This window comes from Mya arenaria, chromosome 15 (genome assembly GCF_026914265.1).
Source record: "Mya arenaria isolate MELC-2E11 chromosome 15, ASM2691426v1".
NCBI lineage: Eukaryota > Metazoa > Mollusca > Bivalvia > Myida > Myidae > Mya > Mya arenaria.
Window position 1 is genome coordinate 15,880,994 of NC_069136.1, and position 24,271 is coordinate 15,905,264.

The following is a 24,271-nucleotide window of genomic DNA, read 5'->3' on the forward strand; positions in this document are numbered from 1 at the left end:
GTGCACTAACAAGTACATAGACTGGAACATGTATATTTACAAAACGTACACATTGTGTTTGTCAATCTCTTTAGTATTACAATTGGCCACCTTTGTAGACTTGTAAAGAAATTAATGATATGAATAGTCCTATAATATCCCTTTAACTTTTCATCTGACATTATGAAGTGGTTTGAGTACATTATCTGATAACGCTTATATATACACAATACCGACATTAAACATAATTATAAGGACACACTAAAGTACAAACAAGTTGAAATGGCGTTTATGAAAAGTGTTTGGTTTATTTGCTTGTTGATACACGTATGCTGGACAGAAAGTGAGTATATGTGTACACTCATCCAAAGTTCTAACGCTTCCAATTTTAAATTAGAATATTTTTCATACTTCTTTGCTTAGCAGTTACATTATATGACTGATTTTCTATAACAAGAGTAAAGGGATCTTTTTCTCATCAAAATCAATATTTTATTTTTTATAATTCATCTTCCTGTTGTATAATTTCGTTAGGTTAATTTTGCTTCGATTGATACATCTTCACCCATTAATCAAGTGAAATTCTGAGTGTTTTCACCGACATTCAAAGGCGATAACACCAGTAAATAAAATACCCCGTCACACAGTACCACGATATGTAAACTTGGAACCGAGTCGTAACCAGTCTTAGTTTCATCGTGGCAGATCGGAAGAGGGTTTTCATGATCGTGGTAGTGTCGTAGTAAAACCGCGAAGATCGTGAAGCTCCACGACCCCGCCACGCTCATTTTGGACATGTTTTAAACAAGCGTAGCAGGAGCGGACTTAAATGAATCGGGGTTCAGGCTATGTAAGAACGAAGTAAGAACGGCATAAGCGTAGGAGTATCATGGAAACATCGTCGCAAAATCTTAATTATCGTAATAACATCGTAGTGCAATCGGCGAATAATTGAACTTCGTTTATAAACGCAACGTGCAATGATCGTAAAGAGAACGAAGTGTGGTCGGCAAGAGCGCGGCGACATCGTGGAGCAGTCTATTAAGTCTGTCTACAAATATAGTAGGGTATTGTACAACGTGGTGACAACGTAGTAGAAGCGGCACACGATCAGTGATGGTCGCGGTGGAAACGTGGAACAAGCGAGAAAGCAATTTCTCCCACCTCAGATAAGTAGATCCAAACATTTAACCATGCTAGAAATTCTTATCTTGCCCACGGGCAAAGATAAAATGCCCGTATGGAATACTTGGATCTACTTATCAGAGGTGGGAGAAAATCGGTTCCAAGGCTTTACCTCAGTAGGTATTATTAGACAATATGTTCCAAAGCGGTACCCCAGTACTTATTAATAGACAGTCAGTTCCAAGGCTGTACCTGTCATAGTTATCATTACTGAGTAACATAAGGAGGCGATGCATTCCTAAAGACGTTTAATACCAGACTGATTTATTTATGATATTCTCAGAACAACAAGGTTACGAGAGGCCAAGTGGCATGGACCGTAGAGGTCATATACAGTTCCCATGGCAGTACCCCAATAGTTATTAATAGACAGTCAGTTCCAAGGCTGTACCTGTCATAGTTATTATTACTTGGAAACACAAGGATGCGATGCCTTCGTAAAGACGTTTAATACCAGACTGATTCATTTGTGATATTCTCAAAACAACAAGGTTACGAGAGGCCAAGAGGCATGGACCGTAGAGGTCATATGCAGTTCACATGACAGTACCCCAATAGACATCAGTTCCAACACGGTACCCCAGAAGTTATAAATAGACTATCAGTTCCAAGACCGTGTCCCAGTAGTTATAGATAAACAACCAGTTCCAAGCCGGTACCCAAGAAGTCATCAATAAACATACTCTTGTCTAGTTTCAGTTATTTAAAACTATTATGAACACTTTATGGGAGGTTAAAGTCATTCCCCAATGATCTCAGGTTGTCATGGACGGTTGCAAGACGGTTGTCCGAAGCAATTATTTGAAGTGTTTTACAAAGTTTATTTAAATAAAGGGAAAGAAATGCATTTGATGTAAATGTATCGGGAATATGAGTTGCATTTTCGTTTAGTCTGATTCACACGTTTATGTCTAAATATGGCGCATAGAACATAACTGTTATGCACCAGTCAATTGTACCCCCCCCCCCCCCCCCCAGGTCCGGGGAATAGCGGGGACTTTGACATACGGTCCAGCCAACCCCGGCTAAAATCCCCGGCCTGTGGGGACGAACAGATGGTTGGTAAAATCCCCACCAAATGCCCCCGCACCACAGGGACCCTAGCTAAGGCCCATTCCCCGCTATATTTAAAGCGAAGACAAAATCACCGCATTCACCCGGCACTGCGGGGCCACCTGAAAGTTAAACACAGGGTCCATTTCCCCGGCTATCCCCGGTATTACCCCGGACCTTGGGGGGGGGGGGGGCGTGGTTACAATTGACTGGTACATTACGGAAACGAAAGTGACTTCCTGGTACTTAGATTGTATGCAAAACAATTCGTATTGAGCTGGATATAAAGATATGCGTGCTCATAATGGTTTTGAACTCAGCAGGTAAGTTTGAGGTCCGTACAAAATGTTTAATATTGAGCCAGATGGCCGTTTATTTTGTACAAAAATCAAAGCTGTTGTCAGATTCACTATTAGAAGCAGAAGTAGAAGTGGTGGTGGTGGTGGTGATGGTGGTTAAGGTGGTGGTGATTGCGGTGGCGATGGCGGGGGCAATGGCAGAGTAGTCGCCGTAGCAGTAGCAGTAGTGGTTGTAGTAATAATAAATGTAGTAGTGGTAGTAGTAGTAAGTGTAGTACTAGTAGTAGAAGCAGTAGCAGTAGTAGCAGTAGCAGTGCGTGTAGCAGTAGCAGCAGTAGTAGTACTGATGATGATGATGATGATGATGATGATGATGATGATGATGATGATGATGATGATGATGATGTGATCATGATGGTCATGATGATGAAGACGACGACGACAATGTTGATAATGATGATGTTTTCCTCTTAAGATTGATTATTATTCAAAACTCAAAACATGACTTTTTTTAACATATATTCTTTCAAATGTAATGGAAACCCTCTTGTGCTTTTATGAATCTCTTATTGTAAGATATCTTATTTTCTCCAGGTCCACCGACAACTGTCGAAGTGACACTCAATGTGTTTTCTGGAAGGCCCGACCCTGATGTCGTTCTACAACCAAATGACGACAACTATGACGTCATAGTGCTGAACGCTGGCCAGCAGAGTACCGATTTGCCACCAGTCATGGGCTATAAAGGCTTTACCATTATGGAATATCATGGTACTTTCATAAGCTTGAAAAATTGATATTGACTCATATCCATACTAAATATCACCTATGATATTATATATGACATTCTACTAGATGATTCTAGTTATTGAATATGGCGCACTCTTATCAGCGCAAGTATCATACGTTCGCTGTCTCCTATTTATTTTTTAAATTAAACAAGATAAAGCCTTAAAAACAATCAGATTTTTCCCGGTGCCATGCCCTAAAACTCAAAAATTAAAAATAAAGAGGTAGGTAGGTAGATCGGAATGTCTTTTTTATAAGCGATTATTTTTCTTCAGAAACCGCGAATAAATTGCAGTTGCATCTAAAACGGTATATCGGATTAGTGTAATTACTTGGTAAAGATTTTTGACTTTAAAGGGGTTGTACTCCGTATGATGAAATAGCGAAAAAAAGAAGAAAATTGTCGAAAACTGACATAAACTTGTTATCGATGTGTACAATGCATTGAAACTTACTAACTGAAGTACCACATACGTTTACTATTAAATTTTTTTCGCAGTTTTTTCGTATTTCTCCATTAAAGATTACTAGGTATGTCTACCTAGTAGAATTAATTCCTTATGCGTATAGGGCTAGTCGATTTTATCATGTGATATTACCAAGTTAGGTATATAGCTTAAATATTCCAACCGTTTGGGTAAGCCTTCGTAGCACAGTGGATACAAAACTGGAATGCAATTTTAGCGACATCGGTTCGAACCCGGTCTCCGACTCATTTTTTTTTTTACATTTTGGTATTTTTTCTACAATAATGATATCAAAGAGTAAAACATTTTATTAAATAATTAACCTGAGATTCGTTACAGAAAAAACTTGATGCCAGTCTGGTGTACAGTCCCTTTAAAAACAAAAAATATTGTACTTCGAAACGGGCTCCCGTTGAAAATTCATGAAACTTGGTTATACAAAGGTCAACATGTAAATGTATGTACTTTTAGGTAAAATTATATGGGTCTAATTTTTACTCCTCCCTTTTGTTGGGCTGATGCAAAAAAACAACAGCAGTTAGCTGCAGACCAAAAAAGTAGTTTTTGGTATCAAATAATATGAAAGGCCGTTTGTTCGCTTTAATTACAAAGAATGCTTGACACTATGTTTGTACCCATTCTGACATATCGAGCGAATATGTATAGTTGTGGCTACGCCCCGAAATCGGGTGAGCTCAAAAAGCGGTCTGTAAAACATTCTTGGTCTTAATATTATCACTAATAATTGTACCGCAGTAGGTGATTTTGGTCATGTTCTTATAATTCAAAATATATTTAAGGGTTGGCAGCGATGCAAAAGTCGATTGAGGGACCAACATTTTAAATAGTAGGCAACGGTATGTTTATCTACAATCAGTTGGTCATGTGACCGCGAAAACGGACATTTTTATTCTGAAATGTTAGAGGAAAAGCACAAATAATGTTTCAGCGTCTTATCAGTAGTCAGCCAACAACCGACCTCAACAATCACTCGCAGATAAATTCCTCCGCCTTGCCAGATAAACGTCCTCTATCCACGGCACTAACCTAGTATTCTCTATATATCTCAGAAATATCAATTTGAAACATCCAACGTTTGATAAGTGCTTTGATATCAGCCTGTGTATCGATTACTTGGAAAGATTTCGTGCGTTTACTTACTGTTCATTTTTTCCATATCTAGCTCTGTGTGTCTATACCTACGTCACAACTTTAACCTTCTATGATTTGTACATTTTTTAAAAGGATTAACAATGTCTAGTTCCATCCGTGTGGGTCGAGACAGACATCAGCTTTGTAAGCCTTTACTAATTATACTTTCATTTTTTTAAGGTTCTGCACTGTCCATATCAGGCACTGAGGGTTAATGCACGGGTCAAGATTGCCACATTCTAGTAACTGTACATTCTTTTTGAAAGGGTCAACACTGTCCAGAACCAGTACTGTGGGTCGATGTACACGTCAAAACTGCCACATTCTAGTAACTATACATTCTTTTTGAAAGGGTCTACACTGTCCAGAACCAGCACTGTTGGTCGATGTACACGTCAAGACTGCCACATTCTAGTAACTATACATTCTTTTTGAAAGGGTCTACACTGTCCAGAACCAGCACTGTTGGTCGATGTAGACGTCAAGACTACCACATTCTAGTAAATGTACATTCTTTTTGAAAGGGTCTACACTGTCCAGAACCAGCACTGTTGGTCGATGTAGACGTCAAGACTGCCACATTCTAGTAACTGTACACTCTTTTTGAAAGGGTCAACACTGTCCAGAACCAGCACTGTTGGTCGATGTACACGTCAAGACTGCCACATTCTAGTAACTATACATTCTTTTTGAAAGGGTCTACACTGTCCAGAACCAGCACTGTTGGTCGATGTAGACGTCAAGACTACCACATTCTAGTAACTGTACATTCTTTTTGAAAGGGTCTACACTGTCCAGAACCAGCACTGTTGGTCGATGTAGACGTCAAGACTACCACATTCTAGTAACTGTACATTCTTTTTGAAAGGGTCTACACTGTCCAGAACCAGCACTGTTGGTCGATGTAGACGTCAAGACTGCCACATTCTAGTAACTGTACATTCTTTTTGAAAAGGTCTACACTGTCCAGAACCAGCACTGTGGGTCGATGCACGCGTCCGTACTGCCACATTCTAGTAACTGTACATTCTCTTTCAAAGGGTCTACACTGACCAGAACCAGCTGCCATATTTTAGTAACTGTACATTCTTTTTAAAGGGGTTTCCACTGACCAGTTCCAGCACTGTAGGTCGATGCACCCGTCCGTACTGCCACATTTTAGTAACTGTACATTCTTTTTGAAAGGGTTTACACTGACCAGTTCCAGCACTGTAGGTCGATGCACCCGTCCGTACTGCCACATTTTAGTAACTGTACATTCTTTTTGAAAGGGTTTACACTGACAAGTTCCAGCACTGTGGGCCGATGCACGCGTCCGTACTGCCATATTTTAGTAACTGTACATTCTTTTTGAAAGGGTTTCCACTGACCAGTTCCAGCACTGTAGGTCGATGCACGCGTCCGTACTGCCACATTTTTGTAACTGTACATTCTTTTTGAAAGGGTTTACACTGACCAGTTCCAGCACTGTAGGTCGATGCACGCGTCCGTACTGCCACATTTTAGTAACTGTACATTCTTTTTGAAAGGGTCAACGCTGTCCAAAACCAGCACTGTGGGTCGATGCACGCGTCAAGACTGCCACATTCTAGTTTCTGTACATTCTTTTTGAAAGGGTCTACGCTGTCCAAAACCAGCACTGTGGGTCGATGCACGCGTCAAGAGCGTCAAGACTGCCACATTCTAGTTTCTGTACATTCTTTTTGAAAGGGTCTACGCTGTCCAAAACCAGCACTGTGGGTCGATGCACGCGTCAAGACTGCCACATTCTAGTAACTGTACATTCTTTTTGAAAGGGTCTACACTGTCCAGAACCAGCACTGTTGGTCGATGTAGACGTCAAGACTACCACATTCTAGTAACTGTACATTCTTTTTGAAAGGGTCTACAGTGTCCAGAACCAGCACTGTTGGTCGATGTAGACGTCAAGACTGCCACATTCTAGTAACTGTACATTCTTTTTGAAAGGGTTAACACTGTCCAGAACCAGCACTGTGGGTCGATGCACGCGTCCAGACGGCCACATTCTAGTAACTGTACATTCTTTTTGAAAGGGTCAACACTGTCCAGAACCAGCACTGTGGGTCGATGCACGCGTCCAGACGGCCACATTCTAGTAACTGTACATTCTTTTTGAAAGGGTTAACACTGTCCAGAACCAGCACTGTGGGTCGATGCACGCGTCCGGACTTCGAACTTCTATTGCTGAACTCCATAACTGGAAAGGTCCCGAAAGGCGATGACCAACCAATCAGCGATAGCCTGCTGAACTACGCAAGATCCGACATCGAAAACTGTGCCAGTTAGAACTAATGCTCAAAACAGAGACAAACAAATACAAAAAGGAACTTCAAAATCGTTTTTCTAAACCTTAGTATACTATTTTATGAGAGTTTAACCTCATATAATTTAAAGTTTTCATTAATATCAAGGAGATATTCAGTTGCTCATTGTTTAATTATAATAAACTTTATATTGAGAGAATCTATGTCAGTTTATTTCTACCTTTACAAATATTTTATGTGGAATACGTATTTGAACTATATTGCTTAGTAGAATATGCTATAACCAACTCAATAATTGCTAATGCTCAGCATAAATTCTGCATTAGTTTATTTCTACCGTTCCAAATCTTTTATATAGAATACGTATTTGAATTATATTGCTAAATACAATATGCTAAAACCAACTCTATTACGTTCGATTTGGTTAAACATGTATTCAGCATACTTGCAGCATTAGTTTATTTCTACCGTTTCAAATCTTAAATTAAAAATAAATATTCGATACAATATTCTTAAACCATGATTGTGTTATGTACAGTAAATTTTTAACAGATATCAGTGAAAATAAAGGATACGTATTTTCTTTCTATATTAAGTATGTTTGTCTCCAATTTCCATAGGATTAAGATTTTAACAAAGGCAAGAACCCTTTAACCTCTAAAAGAGACTACTCTCTTTTCACGTCTAATGTGTATGCTAAAATCAGAATGAAATTGTTTGAAATAAACAAACTTACTCTTTGCCCAACTTACTGCATAAAAGTCAAAATTATCTAGAATAAAAATAAAAATAATAAAGGAGGTCATCGTCTATTCATGGTATTCGTCAAACCATTCTAGATACAGTTTGGACGTTTTCTAAAACTCTGACTGTGACCCTGATATTGTACATTAAACCGGTATTTTTATATATGCATGAAAGTGCTCAACAACATTCGGAACTCCTCGGCCATTTTTATCGAAAACAACCTCGAATGTATGCCGGTACATCAGTTGAAGTAGTTCGTAAATATTTAAATTATATCATTTATTAAATGTAGTGTTTCAGAGTTGTATTTATTGACCAAAGGTTAAACTGATTGCTAGTGAAGTTAATTATTGCAAACATAATAACGATTCCCGAGAGTTAAGTCATAAAGTTTAACTGCTAAATAAAATTACTACGCGATTTACTTGCAGCGGACTTAAACGTACCTCTTTTTGAGTATGTAAACCGTCCAAATACATCCGAGGTTGTTTTCGATAAAAATGGCCAAGGTGTTCCGAATGGCTCAGCAAATGATCAAGGATAACCTACTCACCTACTGGTGGAGTTATATGATCCCCGTCAAACTGTATTCAAGTTGTAATATGTGATTAATGTTTTCGAAAAGTTTGCGAGCGTGGTAAAATTATGACATTTGAAGAGGCATACAACTCTTAGGTGAATAGTGTTATCATGCCACATATCATTTCTCTTTTTATTTTTAAATCATCTCATTTTACAACAAAACAACATGGTATGATTCGAACCTGCAAATGTTTTATATTTTTCTAAAATCGTAAACAAGTATATATTATGTTAATAAGTGTCGTTTAATACTCAAAATTCTGTAACAAACTGTTAAAAGGTTTTCCTTGTTGCTACGTACAACTATATTTTTATGTGACTTCTACTCGAGTCATTAGAAATTTGATAAAGGCTTTGAATTGTCTATAGTCAAGGTCGTGGTAAATTAACTAAAAAATTAGTTTCTGCTCAATATATCCATGACGCTGGATCCTCACCGGTGATGAACAAAAATCACGTGACCACAAATGCAAACGCCAGTAGTATTTTGACTCGATTGATCGTCAATCCAGGTAAGATTCTTATCGATATTTTTGTTATACGCGAGAGTTCGTTCAAGTGACAAAGCGCAAAAATGAATGCATTGTTTTGTCTTTCGATCGGTGTATTGGTCACCATTCATGTCTGCAAAGTTTCCGAGAACACTTCTATAAAAAATATTGTACAGGAATACAAACGCACGTAGCTAGTGTTAAAATGTCATAGCTTTAGACAAAAAGCCACATTGTTTTCAAATGTATTCATTTTAATTGCTCAATAATGGTTTTTATTTGTTTTATGAATATTTTGTGCGATGCAATTTGTACAAAAATGCTTTTTCTGAAGTATCTCAAATTTGGCAAACACACATTGGCATTTTCATAAGGGAAACGCACGTAGTCTATCTAAAATGGGAAACGCACGTAGTCTATCTAAAATGGGAAACGCACGTAGTCTATCTAAAATGGGAAACGCACGTAGTCTATCTAAAATGGGAAACGCACGTAGTCTATCTAAAATGGGAAACGCACGTAGGCATGTTATAATAAGGATTTAACGTATATGTCGTAAGTACGGGATTGTTTCGATGAACAGAAATGCATTACAGAACGGAACCCTTGGTGTGCGCTGGGAGCGGTTTAAAGGTCAAGTCGTGTATACTTAATGTTAACATGCAACACAGTTATAGTTACTATGCAATGCTATTGTAAACTAGTGTGCATTTCAAAGATTTAGTTATGATTTAGTTTTGGTAGAGCTTGTTTGACAGACTTGTCCCCCTTTATCATGTGAAATTTGCAAACTTAAACGTGCTTACAAGAAATAACTATTTACACTTGAATGGCAATTGATAACGCATTTACGATATTCTAGTTTTAGATACTGGTGCATTACAGCCGAATTACGACCTCGTAAGCTGGGAAAATAAGCTATAATCTTATTTTATGGAACCATTTAAAGATTTTTTTTCTTATTTTCGATAAATGGCAGAAATGTTTGATTTGCATTTACCAATGGGTTTTCACATTTTCACAATCTTTCTAGGTTATAGCCTTTTTTTTTCAAGCATACGAGGTCGCCTATCGGGTTCCAATATAAACCAGAATCCTGTTTAAAACATATCATATATTTAGCTGATTTTTCAAAACTTTGGTAAACTCTACAATGTGATTAACGAGATCATTGTTTAATTTTAACGTTAACTATTTGATGATACGCTCATTTAATTTGAATTTAAATAAAAAAGGTAGAGTTGAAATATTAGTCCCAAATCTTCTTAAAAATGATGCAGTCCACTATGGAGGCTATTCGTTGCCAAATGTCCAGACGCGTAATTCCCACAATGTGCTTCTTAATCGTACTAAATATCTCTTACATTTGTCAATGTAGACGTGCTATTTGTTGTTTATATTCGTCAGTTTTTCCGTATTGATTTGTCATTTGTCATTATAGTAGTCAAAATGTATATTTGTCAGATCGACCCTGTATAAACTCACTAAAACATAGATCGTATTACTTGCCTTTAACAATATGATGATGTAATTTAGAAAGCCGAATCATGCATATGTAAAACTGCAATCCTACAGTCGACACTCGCATTCGTAAAATGAACATTTGCAGTCCAACAAGTCAAGGTTTACGAAAGTCAATTGACAAGTTCAGAATTACAAGGATAGACGATTTCGCCTATTCCTTATATGGTAAATGTCACCGGAACAAACGAAGGTGATTGGGCGGAGCTAACGAATCAGATTTTATTTCGTTTATTTCCGTCGAATCAAGCAAGGGAGATAACATCTTCGCCTACCTCCTGTAAATTCCCGGTTGTAAGTCCGAGTACTCTCTCTTTATTTCACAATAAAAACTAAAATTAACTTCATCTTTTATTTTATTTTGACGATCAATGTTCCTAAATGGGTTATAATCACCATATTATTTAGTCGATTGCAGTTGGGTGTATCTGAGCTGGGCTCACGGACTCAGATTTATACTGCCACTGTCAGTTGTTTTTTTACTTAAATACCCAAACAAGCAAAAAATGTTCATTTATTTAATTAACAAGTGGACCATGGGCGAGTCGTTCAGTGTGTGTGTGTGGGGGGGGGGGGGGGGGGGGGAGCTGTTGGGCCTGTGTCCCCCCCCCCCCAGTTGGCCCGCAAGTAAACTTAAAGGTTAATTTTTTGTCAATATTTCTCAAAAAGAAATACTTAATTACGCCATAAATGCACCAATTCAGACTAAAAATATTTAAAATATTCTAGGGGGAGTACCCCTAAACCCCACTTCCCACATTTTAAACATATTAATGTCATGCCCACTCGAGGGATCATGTCCAAAAAGTTGTGCCCCTAAGTAACGCCCCTCTAACGCAAGTCCCTGTTCAAAACCTGCTCCAGCAAACCCACAAAACTTTTGATGGACATCATAATGATATCCACCTAGTTTTGTCTGATGTTATACATTTACTATCTTAATAAGCATGTATGGTGTAAACGTGTAATTTCAATACATCTTTGAAACAAAATATCCATGTGGATGGAAGAACAGCCCTCCAACCCACTTGTGTCCCCCAGTTATGAATTACGGGATCTGCCACTGTGAACCATAACAATCAAGTGGGGGATTTCAAGAACATGAAAAAATAGATATCGTGAGTCTTAGATTAGAAAAACAAACGCGCGATTTTTCCCCTCAAAAAGGGCTAGGTCCGCTTCACCTAAATGTAAAAAAAAAGCCCTGACTGTTGAGTGTGGGTGGGGTATAAAAGGTAGCAGCAAGTAATAATTGTTTATTAGCAATGAATTGACTTCATCATTAAAATACTTTATTAATTACCTATAAAATAATATTCGTTACAGTATAATGTACGAGTTATATGAAGTTGTAATCTAAGTGTATCTTTTATCCATACAGTTCCAGCTACAAGGTAAGAAACCTCTGGGGCATCTTAGTGAATAATTTCAACTTAATGAAAATTTAGATTTTTTTCTTCGTAAATTTTAGATGCTCTTATATTACTTGCAATCTTAAACATTGCAAAAAGGCAAGAACGTGTCTTCTAATGGTAGAATTTAAAATAGTGTTTATAGTAATTTAAAGCTGCACTCTCACAGATTGACAGTTTTAACAACCTTTTTTTGTCCCAGACTCGGCTGATTTTGGCAGCAATGCTTTCTATACAAATAATAAGATTACTCACAATAAAACAGATCTAAATTGTTTGGAAAACTGCCGACATTTTTCATTTTTCTTAAAACGTTACTTTAGTATCACTTTTAGCCATAAAACATCAATTTGCGAATGTAAAACTGAAAAACTGTATCTGATCTTTTGTCAGCAGTCTTATACAACTGGTTTCCATGGATTTTCGCAAAAAAATGGCTCGTTTCAAGACAAAATAGAATAGTTGTCAACACGGTCAATCTATGAGAGTGCAGCTTTAAAAGAAAAATAAGACAATGGGACTTTTCATTCTTGAAGTATAATTTAATGCTAATGACTTACATTTTGCTGTGTTTGAGTCAAGTATCATTTTGCATACATCTCATTTTATGGTATATGTGCGTATTAATTACTATTATATAGACAAAAACATGTTGTTATATCATATATTATTTCGACATGAAATAATTTATAATCCATCCTGTTTCTAAATCATAGTCCATAATGTCATAATATAGATGATTCGTAATGTCCATAATAACGTTCGCAATGTCCATGGTCCAAAGTATCCATAATTGGTTTAAATAGAGCCGAGTGATAGCGGAAATTTCCGAAAGACGTAAGGAGGAGTTAAGACATGGTTAAGGCGGAGTTAAAACATGGTTAAGGCGGAGCTATCAATAAATAAAATTAAATTCATCTCGTAAATATGTTTAACTGCGAATGAAAAGTCACCGCCTAACAATGTACTTTGTAGAACTTCGAACTGAAATTTGTCTACTACACACCGCAATGTAAAACACGGCATGTGACTTTCACAGAATGACGTGTGGTTAACATACACAACTTTATAAACACGACTGAATCGTCTGTTGAATAGATGCAACGAGAATAAAACTCCAATTGGTACAATGAAAAATGAAAATGTGCAGTGTAAAATGTAAACATACAACCGATGAGTTGGCGGTTGTAAAATGTAAATTGGTAAATCATCAATGTTACAAACCTAAAATACACACATAAACGTCTGGACTTTTGGCAACGAATAGCCTCCATAGTCCACAAGTGTATCCATTTAAACTTTTAGAGCAGTAAAGAATTCATAGTTAACAACGTTGATAACTTTATCAAAGTTCTGAATAATCCGCCCATTACGGGTTAAGGTACGGTTGGGTTAATTTTTTGTGCAAGTACACTGACAAATACACGTACAAGTACCTTAACGATTGTACTTAAAATAATATTCACAACTACACATACATGTACACTAACAAATATATTTACAACTACAAGTACAACTACACTCACAAATGCACTTACAGCTACATTAATAAGTACACGTACAAGTGCACATATAAGTTCACATACAAGTACACGTACAAATACACATACAAGTACACATACATGTACACGTACAAATATACCTACAAGTACACTAACACGTACACTTACAAGTACACTAACACGTACAAGTACAGGTACACTAACATGTACACTAACAAGATCTAGTACACTTACATGTACACTAATATGAACACCAACAAATACACTACCAAGTACACTAATATGAACACCAACAAATACACTACCAAGTACACTAACAAGTACACTAACATGTACACTATCAAGTACACTAACAAGCACACAACCAAGTACACTAACAGGTACACTTTCAAGCACACTACCAAGTACACTAACATGTACACTTACAAGTACACTACCAAGTACACTAACAGGTACACTTACAAGTACACTACCAAGTACACTACCAAGGACACTACCAAGTACACTAACAGGTACACTTACAAGTACACTACCATGTACACTAACAGGTACACTTACAAGCACACTACCAAGTACACTAACAGGTACACTTACAAGCACACTACCAAGTACACTAACAGGTACACTTACAAGTACACTAACAGGTACACTTACAAGTACACTACCAAATACACTTACAGGTACACTTACAAGTACACTAACAAGTACACTACCAAGTACACTAACAGGTACACTTACAAGTACACTACCAAGTACACTAACAGGTATACTTACAAGTATACTACCAAGTACACTAACAGGTACACTTACAAGTACACTAACAGGTACACTACCAAGTACACTAACAGGTACACTTACAAGTACACTACCAAGTACACTAACAGGTATACTTACAAGTACACTACCAAGTCCACTAACTGGTACACTTACAAGTACGCTATCAAGTTCACTAACAGGTACTCTTACAAGTACACTACCAAGTACACTAGCAGGTACACTTACAAGTACACTACCAAGTACACTAACAGGTATACTTACAAGTACACTAGCAAGTACACTAGCAAGTACACTGACAAGTACACTAACAAGTGCACTACCAAGTACACTAACAGGTACACTTACAAGTACACTACCAAGTACACTAACAGGTACACTTACAAGTACACTACCAAGTACATAAACAGGTACACTTACAAGTACACTAGCAAGTACACTAGCAAGTACACTAAAAAGTACACTAACAAGTGCACTACCAAGTACACTAACAGGTACACTTACAAGTACACTTCCAAGTACACTAACAGGTACACTTACAAGAACATGTACAAGTACATTAATATGTACACTAGCAAGTAAACTTACAAGTGCACTAACAAGTACACTTACAAGTACACGTACAAGTACACGTAAAAGTACATGTACAAGTACACGTAAAAGTACACTACCAAGTACACATACAAGTACACGTACAAGTACACGTACAACTACACTTACAAGTACACTTACAAGTACACGTATAAGTACACGTACAAGTACACTTACACGAGCACTAACAAGTGCACTAACAAGTACACTTACACGTGCACTAACAAGTTAATTGCCAAGTACACTAAAAATTACGCCTACAAGTACACTTACAAGTACACGTACAAATTCACGTACAAGTACACTAACAAATACACTTTCAAGTACACTTACAAGTACACGTACAAGTACACTTACAAATTTACTAACAAGTACACTTACAAGTACACTTACAAGTACACTTAAAAGTACACTAACAAATACACTTACAAGTACACGTACAAGTACACTTACAAGTACACGTACAAGTACACTTACAAGTACACTAACAAGTATACTTATAAAAATAATTTCAAGAACATTTACGAATACACTTACAAGTAAGCGTATAAGTAAACGTACATGTACAAGTAAGCGAGACAGTGTACGTACACGTGAACGTTCGCATCGTGTTTTGCAATCTCTGTTTAATAACAAATAGCAACTTTTGTAGAAATGTTAAATAATAAAACATATTAAATGTCCTATAATATCCCTTTAATTTCTTAACTAACATCTTGAAGTGGTTGAGTACACTATCTCATAACAGTTATAAAGTAGATATACTATTCCAACAGCAAACATAAATTTACGGATGAACTGCGGAAATAACTAAGTACGCGAAAGCTAAAATGGCATTTATGAAAAGTGTTTTGTTTGTTTGCTTGTTGATGCAAGTATGCTGGACAGGAGGAAGTGAGTATATAATTTTATTATACCTCACTTAAATTCTCTATGCTAAGTTCCCTATACCCGAGCGGTCAATATTTTTTAATATTGCCCGGTAATGTTGACTGGCAAAGAAATATCACATGAGCAGAAAAAATGCGCGTGCGCTTTAGAATTTTTAATGGCCGCATTAATAGTAAGAGCTGATGCCCGCACAATAAATAAAATTGCATAACAAAACCGTTCAAGTTATCAACTACGATATGAAAAAAATAAATATTATTTTTGTCAGGACATCAGAGGCAGTGGAAACTGAATTCTTAACCTTTTGCCTCTCATACGGAGGCTGATAAAAATACATTAGTTGAGTCTATAAAGATTCGAACAGTACAAAAAGGTCTAAAAATAGGCATTTTTTGGTTTTCCAAGGCTGAGGTGGTAAGCGCTTATTAAAATGTGTTGTTAATCTGGTTACAACCGGTGTTTGCATTATTTCTAAACGTCATTTGCAACAAAATTACAGCTAATAATGTAAACAAACAATAATTACAGAATAAATTGAATAAATTTGAAAGTTGTGTAATGACAAAAAATCTTATATATGTATATAAACGTAACTGTTCGGTATAATAAAATAAATATTGCATGGCTTCGCCTCGGGTAACAGTATTTCCCTCCTGTTTACAATATGTACTGTCACACTGGAAGCCATGCAACATTTATATAATGTATAGAGGATCTGACATGAGTTGTCATTTAATACCAATTTTTATTAAACGAGTTCAGGAAAACTGTTAGTTAGCGAGCCTTTGGCGAGCTTACTAACAGTTTTCCTAGACGAGTTTAATAAAAATTCGTATTAAATGACAACGAGTGTCAGATTCTTTTTATCACATGCTTTTTTCGGTATTAAATGGCAAAAAAACCCTACCTGTTTTACCTGCGAGGCTGATGAGCCGAATATCACCAAGTGTTGTCATTTCCCGCGCTACATGCATTGCAGGAATGTAGTACCAGGATTTATTTAAAACAGCATACGTATATACCCGATCGTTTTAATTCCGTTTATTTAAGAATGCATTCTCAGATGATATCCAGTAAAAATCACACTGTAAACACTTTAATTTTAACGAAATCTTTCTTTCTGTTATACCGGAAGTGAACATAAACATCATGACGTCATCTAGTAGATGTGACGGAATAATGTTTATGTTCATTTTCGGTTAAAATAAACTAAATTTTGGACGCTTTTAAATTTGCTTTTTCAAGATATCAAGACGACATACTTTGTTATCCTCTTAATATTTAGAAAGAAATTCAACTACTCTAACAAAACAAATATTTATTATAGAAATAAAATAAGAATTGATTGTTTGGTATACAGGAATATTACCAATTAGCAGTTCCTTTTTGCTAATTAACTTTTTATATAAATGCGGAGCGATATATTTTCTGACCAATAGATGAAGAGCAATGTTATATTACACATGTGTAATATAAAAAAAATACGTGATGGTTATATTAAACCGGAAACAAGGTGTAGCATGTGATAAACAATTATTCAAAGTTGTAACGCTTAATAATTTGTTCTCTGAATTTTAAACAGAACAGAATATTTTATATTAGACTTAAGCATAACAAGCTTATAGTCATGATAACACATATACATACAAAAAAACATGTCTATGGCAAGCAACAATTTTAACACATAGCATATTATACGATAGATTCATTTGATTTTATTGTTTCTGTCAGAGATTTCAATGGTGAGAATGAATTTATATTATATCATATCATATATTTTTAATTAAATAATTTATTACATACAATCGGACGTTATTTTAGATTGATCAAAACAGTAATCATGTATTGGTTATGTATATAACCACATATGACTGCGTATAATGGGTAATAAAAGTGCATTTAATTACATCGTAAGGACAAGGAAAATGATGTAAACATGTACAAAAATAACAAAACGTAGGGAAAATATAACCAACAAATTATGAGTTTCTATCCTATCAAAATAAGGTAGAAAACATCCATGACACATAAATTATATCAACGAGTCACGAAGTTTGAACTAAAACTATACCATTCAAGACGTTTCTAATATAATGGGCGAAGTTATCAATCGTTCACGAGTTTCGATAAAGGGAATGAAATGCATGTGAAATAACAGTATCTGAAATTTGAGTTGTCTTTCGGTTTGACTGAGTCACACGCATGATTATGTTTAAATATGGCGTATGTAACATATTTGTTATTGAAAACAAAAGTGACCTACTAGTATATCAATCAGGATAAAAAACGAAATACGTGATCATTATGCCTTTGGGCCCAGAAGGTAAGTTAAGGGGCCGTTCACAATGGGTTATCTTAAGCATAACGTCTGTTAAATGACTGCTTATCTATTTTCAGGTTTCCTTGTTTACAATTACGTGTTCCTGTATAAGTATGCTATATATAGATCTAACAAAATAATCATGTCATAACAGGAAAACACTGCTTTATGCAATGGTCGCCGCATAGTTATTGCATAAAAAATAATATACATAGCTGTGATAAAAATATCACACATTTTCGTTTATTATTATTATTATTATTATTATTTTATTGATGGTGGTGGTGATTATGACGAACAGCTAAAATGGCGTTTATGAAAAGTGTTTTGTTTGTTTGCTTGTTGATGCACGTATGCTGGACAGGAAGTGAGTATATATGTACAATTATTCAAAATTGTAACGCTTAATAATTTGTTCTATGAATTTTAAACAGAACAGAATATTTTATATTAGACTTAAGCATAACAAGCTTATAGTCATGATAACACATATACATACAAAAAACATGTATATGGCATGCAACTATTTTAACACATAGCATATTATACGATAGATTCATTTGATTTTATTGTTTCTGAAATTTAAATGGTGAGAATGAATTAATAATAATATCATATATTTTTAATTTAATATTACACACAATCGGACGTTATTTTAGATTGATCAAAACAGTAATCATGTTTTGGTTATGTATAACCACATATGACTGCGTATAATGGGTAATATAAACAGTGTATTAGATTACATCGTAAGGACAAGGAAACTGATGCAAACATGTACAAAAATAACAAAACATAGGGAAAATACAACCAACAAATTATGAGTTTCTACCATATCAAAGTAAGATAGAACAGATCCATGACACATAAATTATATCAACGAATCACGACGTTTGAACTAAAACCATGCCATTCGAGATGTTCTCATATAATGGGCGAAGTAATCAAGCATAACATGAGCTTTATAGTAACTCATTTTCTGCAAATCGGTAAAAAAAAACCATAAAGTAAGCGAATTACTGAGTGTTTTCACTCACCGTTCCAAATAGACAATCTGTAGCATCAAGGTTTAACCACCTCCTCAAGTAACTGTCACTGACCCTTGCAATCTTAAATTGATTATTCTATATTTAAGAGTTGAAAGATATAACAAATATAAGCCTTTATATATTTCTTAAATTAATAGCTACGTGTCCGCAAACACCATATTAAAAAGGTGCCAAAATATCGCTTATATATTTTATCTGTACAAAACAAATATTTTTTATTTTGATCATTCAAGTTATATGACTTTACATCATAATGCATAACTCAACAACAAAACAAATAAAACAGCAAAAACACTGATTACATCTCATGAAGTATGAATTTTATTGTGCCTCTTTAAAAACACATTCATAATAAGTTCTGTATTCTGCATCGAGTTTCGATAAAGGGAAGGAATGCATGTGAAATAACAGTATCTGAAATTTTAGTTGTCTTTCGTTTTGACTGAGTCACACGCATAATTATGTTTAAATATGGCGTACATAACATACTTGTTATAGAAAACAAAAGTGACCTACTAGTATATCAATCAGGATAAAAAACGAAATACGTGATCAATATGCCTTTGGGCCCAGAAGGTAAGTTTAGGGGCCGTACACAATGGGTTGTCTTGAGCATAACGTCTGTTAAATGACTGCTTAGCTATTTTCAGGTTTCCTTGTTTACAATTACGTGTTCCTGTATAAGTATACTATATATAGATCTGACAAAATAATCATATCCTAACAGGAAAACACTGTTTTAAGCAAAGGTCGCTTCATAGTAATTTTGATGGTGATGGTGATGGTAGTGGTGGTGGTGGTGAGTAGTAGTAGTAGTTAGTCTAAAATAATAGACGTGTTATACGGGATTCTTCCAATCCCTAACGTCTAAACGGGAATGTGCAAAAAACGGGGGTGTTTTAAAAATATTGAAATTGTTTTAAGTGAAGTATTTTATGGTTGAAATTGATCATAAAGAGTTATATTCATATTTTACCATGTAAGTGAAATGTTATTTTGCACTAAACAAGCATTTAATGCATTAAAACTAGTTGTTTACCTTTCGAATAAAACGAAAGTTGACTGACACAGAAAACAATTATGCGAAGGGGAACAACTCGATACAATCGTAATAACTCGGCCTCCTCCGACAAAGCTTCGAGATAGACCTCGTTATACAATCGTAACAACTCGGCCATGGCCGAAATGTTCCGAGAGATTTAAAACTGTGCCCTGAAGCCTTGCAGGTGCCCTTCATGTATATATCGTTCTGTTTTGACAGAATGAAATGAAAAAAAGCCGTCAAACTCATAATTATAAGTTGGATATTTATTTTGTGTGTACGGAACTAATATAAAATAACATTATCTGGTAATATTTCTTGTTTTTATGATATTTTATCGACTCTATATGCTTTAACCCGGAATCCTGATCGGAACAACTACCCACTTTTGATACTAAACAATTTGTACGTGAAGGATTTGCCATATCAAAAATCTAAAAAAAATCCGCCAACGTACAATTATTTGGACTATAGTAGTAGTAGAAATAGAAGAAAAAGAAGTAGTAGTAGTAGTAGTAGTAGTAGTAGTAGTAGTAGTAGTAGTAGTAGTAGTAGTAGTAGTAGTAGTAGTAGTAGTAGCAGCAGTAGTAGTAGTAGCAGTAGCAGTAGCAGTAGTAGTAGTAGAAGTAATAGTAGTAGCTAGTAGTAGTAGTAGTTGTAGTAGTTGTAGTAGTTGTAGTAGTAGTAATAGTTGTAGTAGTAGCAGTAGCAGTAGTAGTAGTAGTAGCAGCAGCAGCAGCAGCAGCAGTAACAGTAGCAGTAGCAGGAGTAGGAGTAGCAGCAGCAGCAGCAGTAGCAGCAGCAGCAGTAGCAGTAGCAGTAGCAGCAGCAGCAGCAGCAGTAGCTGTAGTAGTAGTAGTAGTAGTAGTAGTAGTAGTAGTAGTAGTAGTAGTAGTAGTAGTAGTTGTAGTAGTTGTAGTAGTAGAAGTAGCAGTAGCAGTAATAGTAGTAGCAGTAGTATAATCAAACTGGACAGGAAAACTATAGGCTTTCACGTCTTGGTTTCAATAATAGAAACTTGATTGCTCTTATATTAAGGATGCACAATTACTCCCAAATAAGATGTACATCATAATAAATACATTTGTTTTAATTTTCCGAAAAGGTTGAATAAATATCAAAAGGTCTTGTTCTTATAAAGTATTCTGTGTTTGATTTGAAAGAATGGTGCAGAAAACACGATATTTCTATCTTATAAGACGATAGTTGATCACTGTAAATCTTTAAGGACCTACCAGTCATTTAATAATTATGCGTTTTCAGCTATTAATTACAAGATTACAATCTTGTTATCAGTAATAAATATTTACATAAATGCATTATTTAGTAAGAAGTTAAAGGTTTATCACTTAAAATTTATGTTAGTTATACATGTGCATGTATTGACTTCAAATACGAGTGTCACTTTCAGGAACACATTTACATTTTTATGTAACGTGGAAGTAAATTAAGTTCGCTGGTTTTACTAGTTTAATGAACATTTTTCTTATTTGAATATATATACCCACTACATTATTTGTTAGGTAGTATTGATCATTTTTACACATAGACATGTTTTAAGTGTGGACATACTTTTCTGTACGTGTTTTTTAACCAAAATCTGATGAAATGTTCTTTCGTAAAATGTACTTGACTACTTCAGTGTGTGTATACGATGTGATAAATACTTATAAATGCTACGTCGGTAGGCAACATCTTGCTTCGATTGAATACATATAACAAACATTTTTTAACATTTTAAATAAAACAAATCTATGCCTCGGCTTCGTTTTATTATCGGAGTTTGAGTAGGCGATTAGTATCCCCAAACACTTCGACACTTCGACTGACCTGTTTTCAAAATAATGTTTCATTTGGCATTGCTTCATCAGGCGGCGGTTTTGCGAAAAGGTTTGTCGAAGTGTTTTCAGAATTTTAACTCTCAATCAAACTCTGGTAAAATACCGAAGGCGGGGCTCTATAAGCCGCGTAGACTGTCCTATATCTCATTGAAAATGCTGAAGAAATCTTCATTCGAAGCAAACTTTAACCTTTCGACGAAGCATTTATGACGCAATTTATCACGTGATATACACACACTGTACTTATTACATGTTATGCAAAAGATGCATGTTTCACACTTTCTCAAAACTAAATAAAACATTATTTAAATACAAAAACAAAAACAAAACAAATTGTGTTTATTTTTTCCAAAAGAACATTTACCACTGAAAATGATGTTAAGACCGTCTTGTGTTTTATTATATGTTCATCATGTTGCACAATGATAATTCACTTCAGGTCCGCCGACAACTGTCGAAGTGGAACTCCATGTGTTTTCCGGGAGGCGCGACCCGGTTTTCGTTCTTCATCCAAATGACAACAATTATGACGTCATAGTGCAGAAAGCTAGCGAGCAGAGTACAACAGATTGGCCATCAGTTCTTGGCTATAAAGGCTTCACCATTAAGGAATTTCATGGTGATGACATGAGCATGAAAATTATATTGACTTTAGTTTTATTTCAATATTTCACACGTGATGATAACATTTAACTAGATGATTAAAGTATAGTTATGGAACATGGCTCACTCTATCAATGCACGTATCATGCGTTCGCTGTTTTTATTTATTTTTTGAAATGAACGGTATTGCCTTGGCTACCAATTGGCATACTTACTCAGTGTATGAAATTTTATTGACAACATTGTCTCTGAATTTGTTCATGTGCACATATATTCAAAGACAGTTGTGATAATCCAGAGGTTTTATTAACTGATTATTACTTTTAATAGGATTTACATTGCCCAAAACCAGCATTTTGTGTCGACTCTGTTTTTGTAGTTTTTGTGCATTTATACATTGTCTAATTCCAACACATAAGGTTCGTCAGCCTTTACTAACTGTACATTCCTATTTCAGGGTCTTCACAGGCTGGATCAAGCACTGAGGGTTATGCACGCGTATAGTCTTCGACCTTCTAGTAACAAAACGTTCCTTTTTAAAAGGTTTACACTGCCCAGATCCAGTAATGTGAGTTGATGTACACGTCAAGGCTGCGATCTTCTAGTGACTGTACACTTCTTTTTAAGGAATTTACACAGTCCAAATCTAGCACTGAGGGTCAACGCACGCGTCAAGACTTCCACTTCTAGTAGCCAAACATTCCTTTTGATATGGTTTACACGGTCCAGATCCAGAACTGTGGTTGATGCAAGCGTCTAGACTTCGACGTTCTAGAACTGAACATTCCTTTTTTAATGATCTTTACAGAATAGATCTAGCACTGTGGGTTGATGCACGCGTCTAAACTCCAACTTTCTTGTAACTGTTTATTCATTTTTAAAGGGTCTACACTTTCCAGATCCAGACCTGTGGGTTGATACACACGTTTTGACATTGATCTGTTAGTAGCAGAACATTTCTTTTTAGGTTAACACTGTCCAGATCCAGCACTGCGGGTTGATGCACGCGTCTAAACATCAACCTCTTTGTAACAGAACATTTCTTTTTAAGGGGTTTACAATGTCGAGATCATGTAATGTGGGTTGATGTACGCGTCTAGACTACTACTTTCTATTAACTGTTTATTCGTTTAGAGTCTGAAGTGTCCAGAGTCAGCACTGTAGGTCGATGCACACGTGTGGACTTCGAGCTTTTATTGCTGAACTCCATTACTGGAAAGGTACCGAAAGGCGATGACCAACCAATCAGCGATAGCTTGCTGAACTACGCAAAATCTGACATAGACAAATGTGCCAGTTAGGACTTACGATCGAATGAAAGACAAGTCAATAAAGGAAATGGAACAAAAATTGTTAGAACACTTTTTTACCCTAGTTAAGCACTGCATGAGAATTGTACTCTACTGCGCTTTAACGTTTCATTAATTCTAACTCGGATGTTTTTTTTGTTTGATTGTTATTAAACTGTTTATAAAAAGACAATGTTAGTTTATTTAAAGTTGGGACCACTTAAAATGAAGGATACGGGTCTGGATGAAGAGTTTAACAAGGCAACAACCCTTTTTACCTCTTAAATAAGCTGTACTATAGACGAGTTTTTTTAAATGTCTAAAGTTTATGCTGAAATCAGAATTATATTGTTTAGAAAAGAAACATTTTTGTACAACATACTGCAATAACATTTAAATGCCAAACA

At 35.7% G+C, this 24,271-nt stretch overlaps 3 protein-coding genes across 6 annotated transcripts; all 3 read left to right on the forward strand.

Annotated features, from left to right (window-relative positions):
* Nucleotides 1-198: 198 nt before the first annotated feature.
* LOC128220145 (uncharacterized) lies at nt 199-7,613 on the forward strand. The gene is made up of 3 exons (XM_052928423.1): nt 199-322; nt 3,111-3,287; nt 7,065-7,613. The coding sequence occupies exons 1-3, from the start codon at nt 262-264 to the stop codon at nt 7,229-7,231; spliced, it is 405 nt and encodes a 134-aa protein (XP_052784383.1). The 5' UTR covers nt 199-261; the 3' UTR covers nt 7,232-7,613.
* A 6,097-nt stretch (nt 7,614-13,710) lies between these two features.
* Nucleotides 13,711-14,820, forward strand: LOC128219149 (uncharacterized). Its single transcript, XM_052926968.1, has one exon. It carries the CDS (start codon nt 13,711-13,713, stop codon nt 14,818-14,820), a length of 1,110 nt encoding a protein of 369 aa, XP_052782928.1.
* Nucleotides 14,821-15,572: 752 nt separating this feature from the next.
* On the forward strand, nt 15,573-24,052 carry LOC128220144 (uncharacterized). 4 transcript variants are annotated; one of them, XM_052928418.1, is made up of 3 exons: nt 15,573-15,723; nt 22,412-22,591; nt 23,710-24,052. In XM_052928418.1, the coding sequence occupies exons 1-3, from the start codon at nt 15,660-15,662 to the stop codon at nt 23,874-23,876; spliced, it is 411 nt and encodes a 136-aa protein (XP_052784378.1). In that variant the 5' UTR covers nt 15,573-15,659; the 3' UTR covers nt 23,877-24,052. The 4 variants fall into 4 exon arrangements, with proteins under 4 accessions (XP_052784378.1, XP_052784381.1, XP_052784379.1 ...); XM_052928421.1 differs by lacking the exon at nt 15,573-15,723 and adding an exon at nt 17,887-18,043; XM_052928419.1 differs by lacking the exon at nt 15,573-15,723 and adding an exon at nt 18,184-18,407.
* The last annotated feature ends 219 nt before the right edge of the window (nt 24,053-24,271 follow it).

What these genes read in the sequence shown, in the direction of transcription:
- LOC128220145 (XM_052928423.1), top strand. Translation starts at nt 262, where the DNA reads ATGGCGTTTATGAAAAGTGTTTGGTTTATTTGCTTGTTGATACACGTA. An exon ending in ACACGTATGCTGGACAGAAA is followed by an intron (nt 323 to 3,110) that starts GTGAGTATATGT and finishes TATTTTCTCCAG; the next exon opens with GTCCACCGACAACTGTCGAA. An exon ending in TACCATTATGGAATATCATG is followed by an intron (nt 3,288 to 7,064) that starts GTACTTTCATAA and finishes TCTTTTTGAAAG; the next exon opens with GGTTAACACTGTCCAGAACC.
- LOC128219149 (XM_052926968.1), top strand. Translation starts at nt 13,711, where the DNA reads ATGAACACCAACAAATACACTACCAAGTACACTAATATGAACACCAAC.
- LOC128220144 (XM_052928418.1), top strand. Translation starts at nt 15,660, where the DNA reads ATGGCATTTATGAAAAGTGTTTTGTTTGTTTGCTTGTTGATGCAAGTA. An exon ending in AGTATGCTGGACAGGAGGAA is followed by an intron (nt 15,724 to 22,411) that starts GTGAGTATATAA and finishes AATTCACTTCAG; the next exon opens with GTCCGCCGACAACTGTCGAA. An exon ending in CACCATTAAGGAATTTCATG is followed by an intron (nt 22,592 to 23,709) that starts GTGATGACATGA and finishes TTATTCGTTTAG; the next exon opens with AGTCTGAAGTGTCCAGAGTC.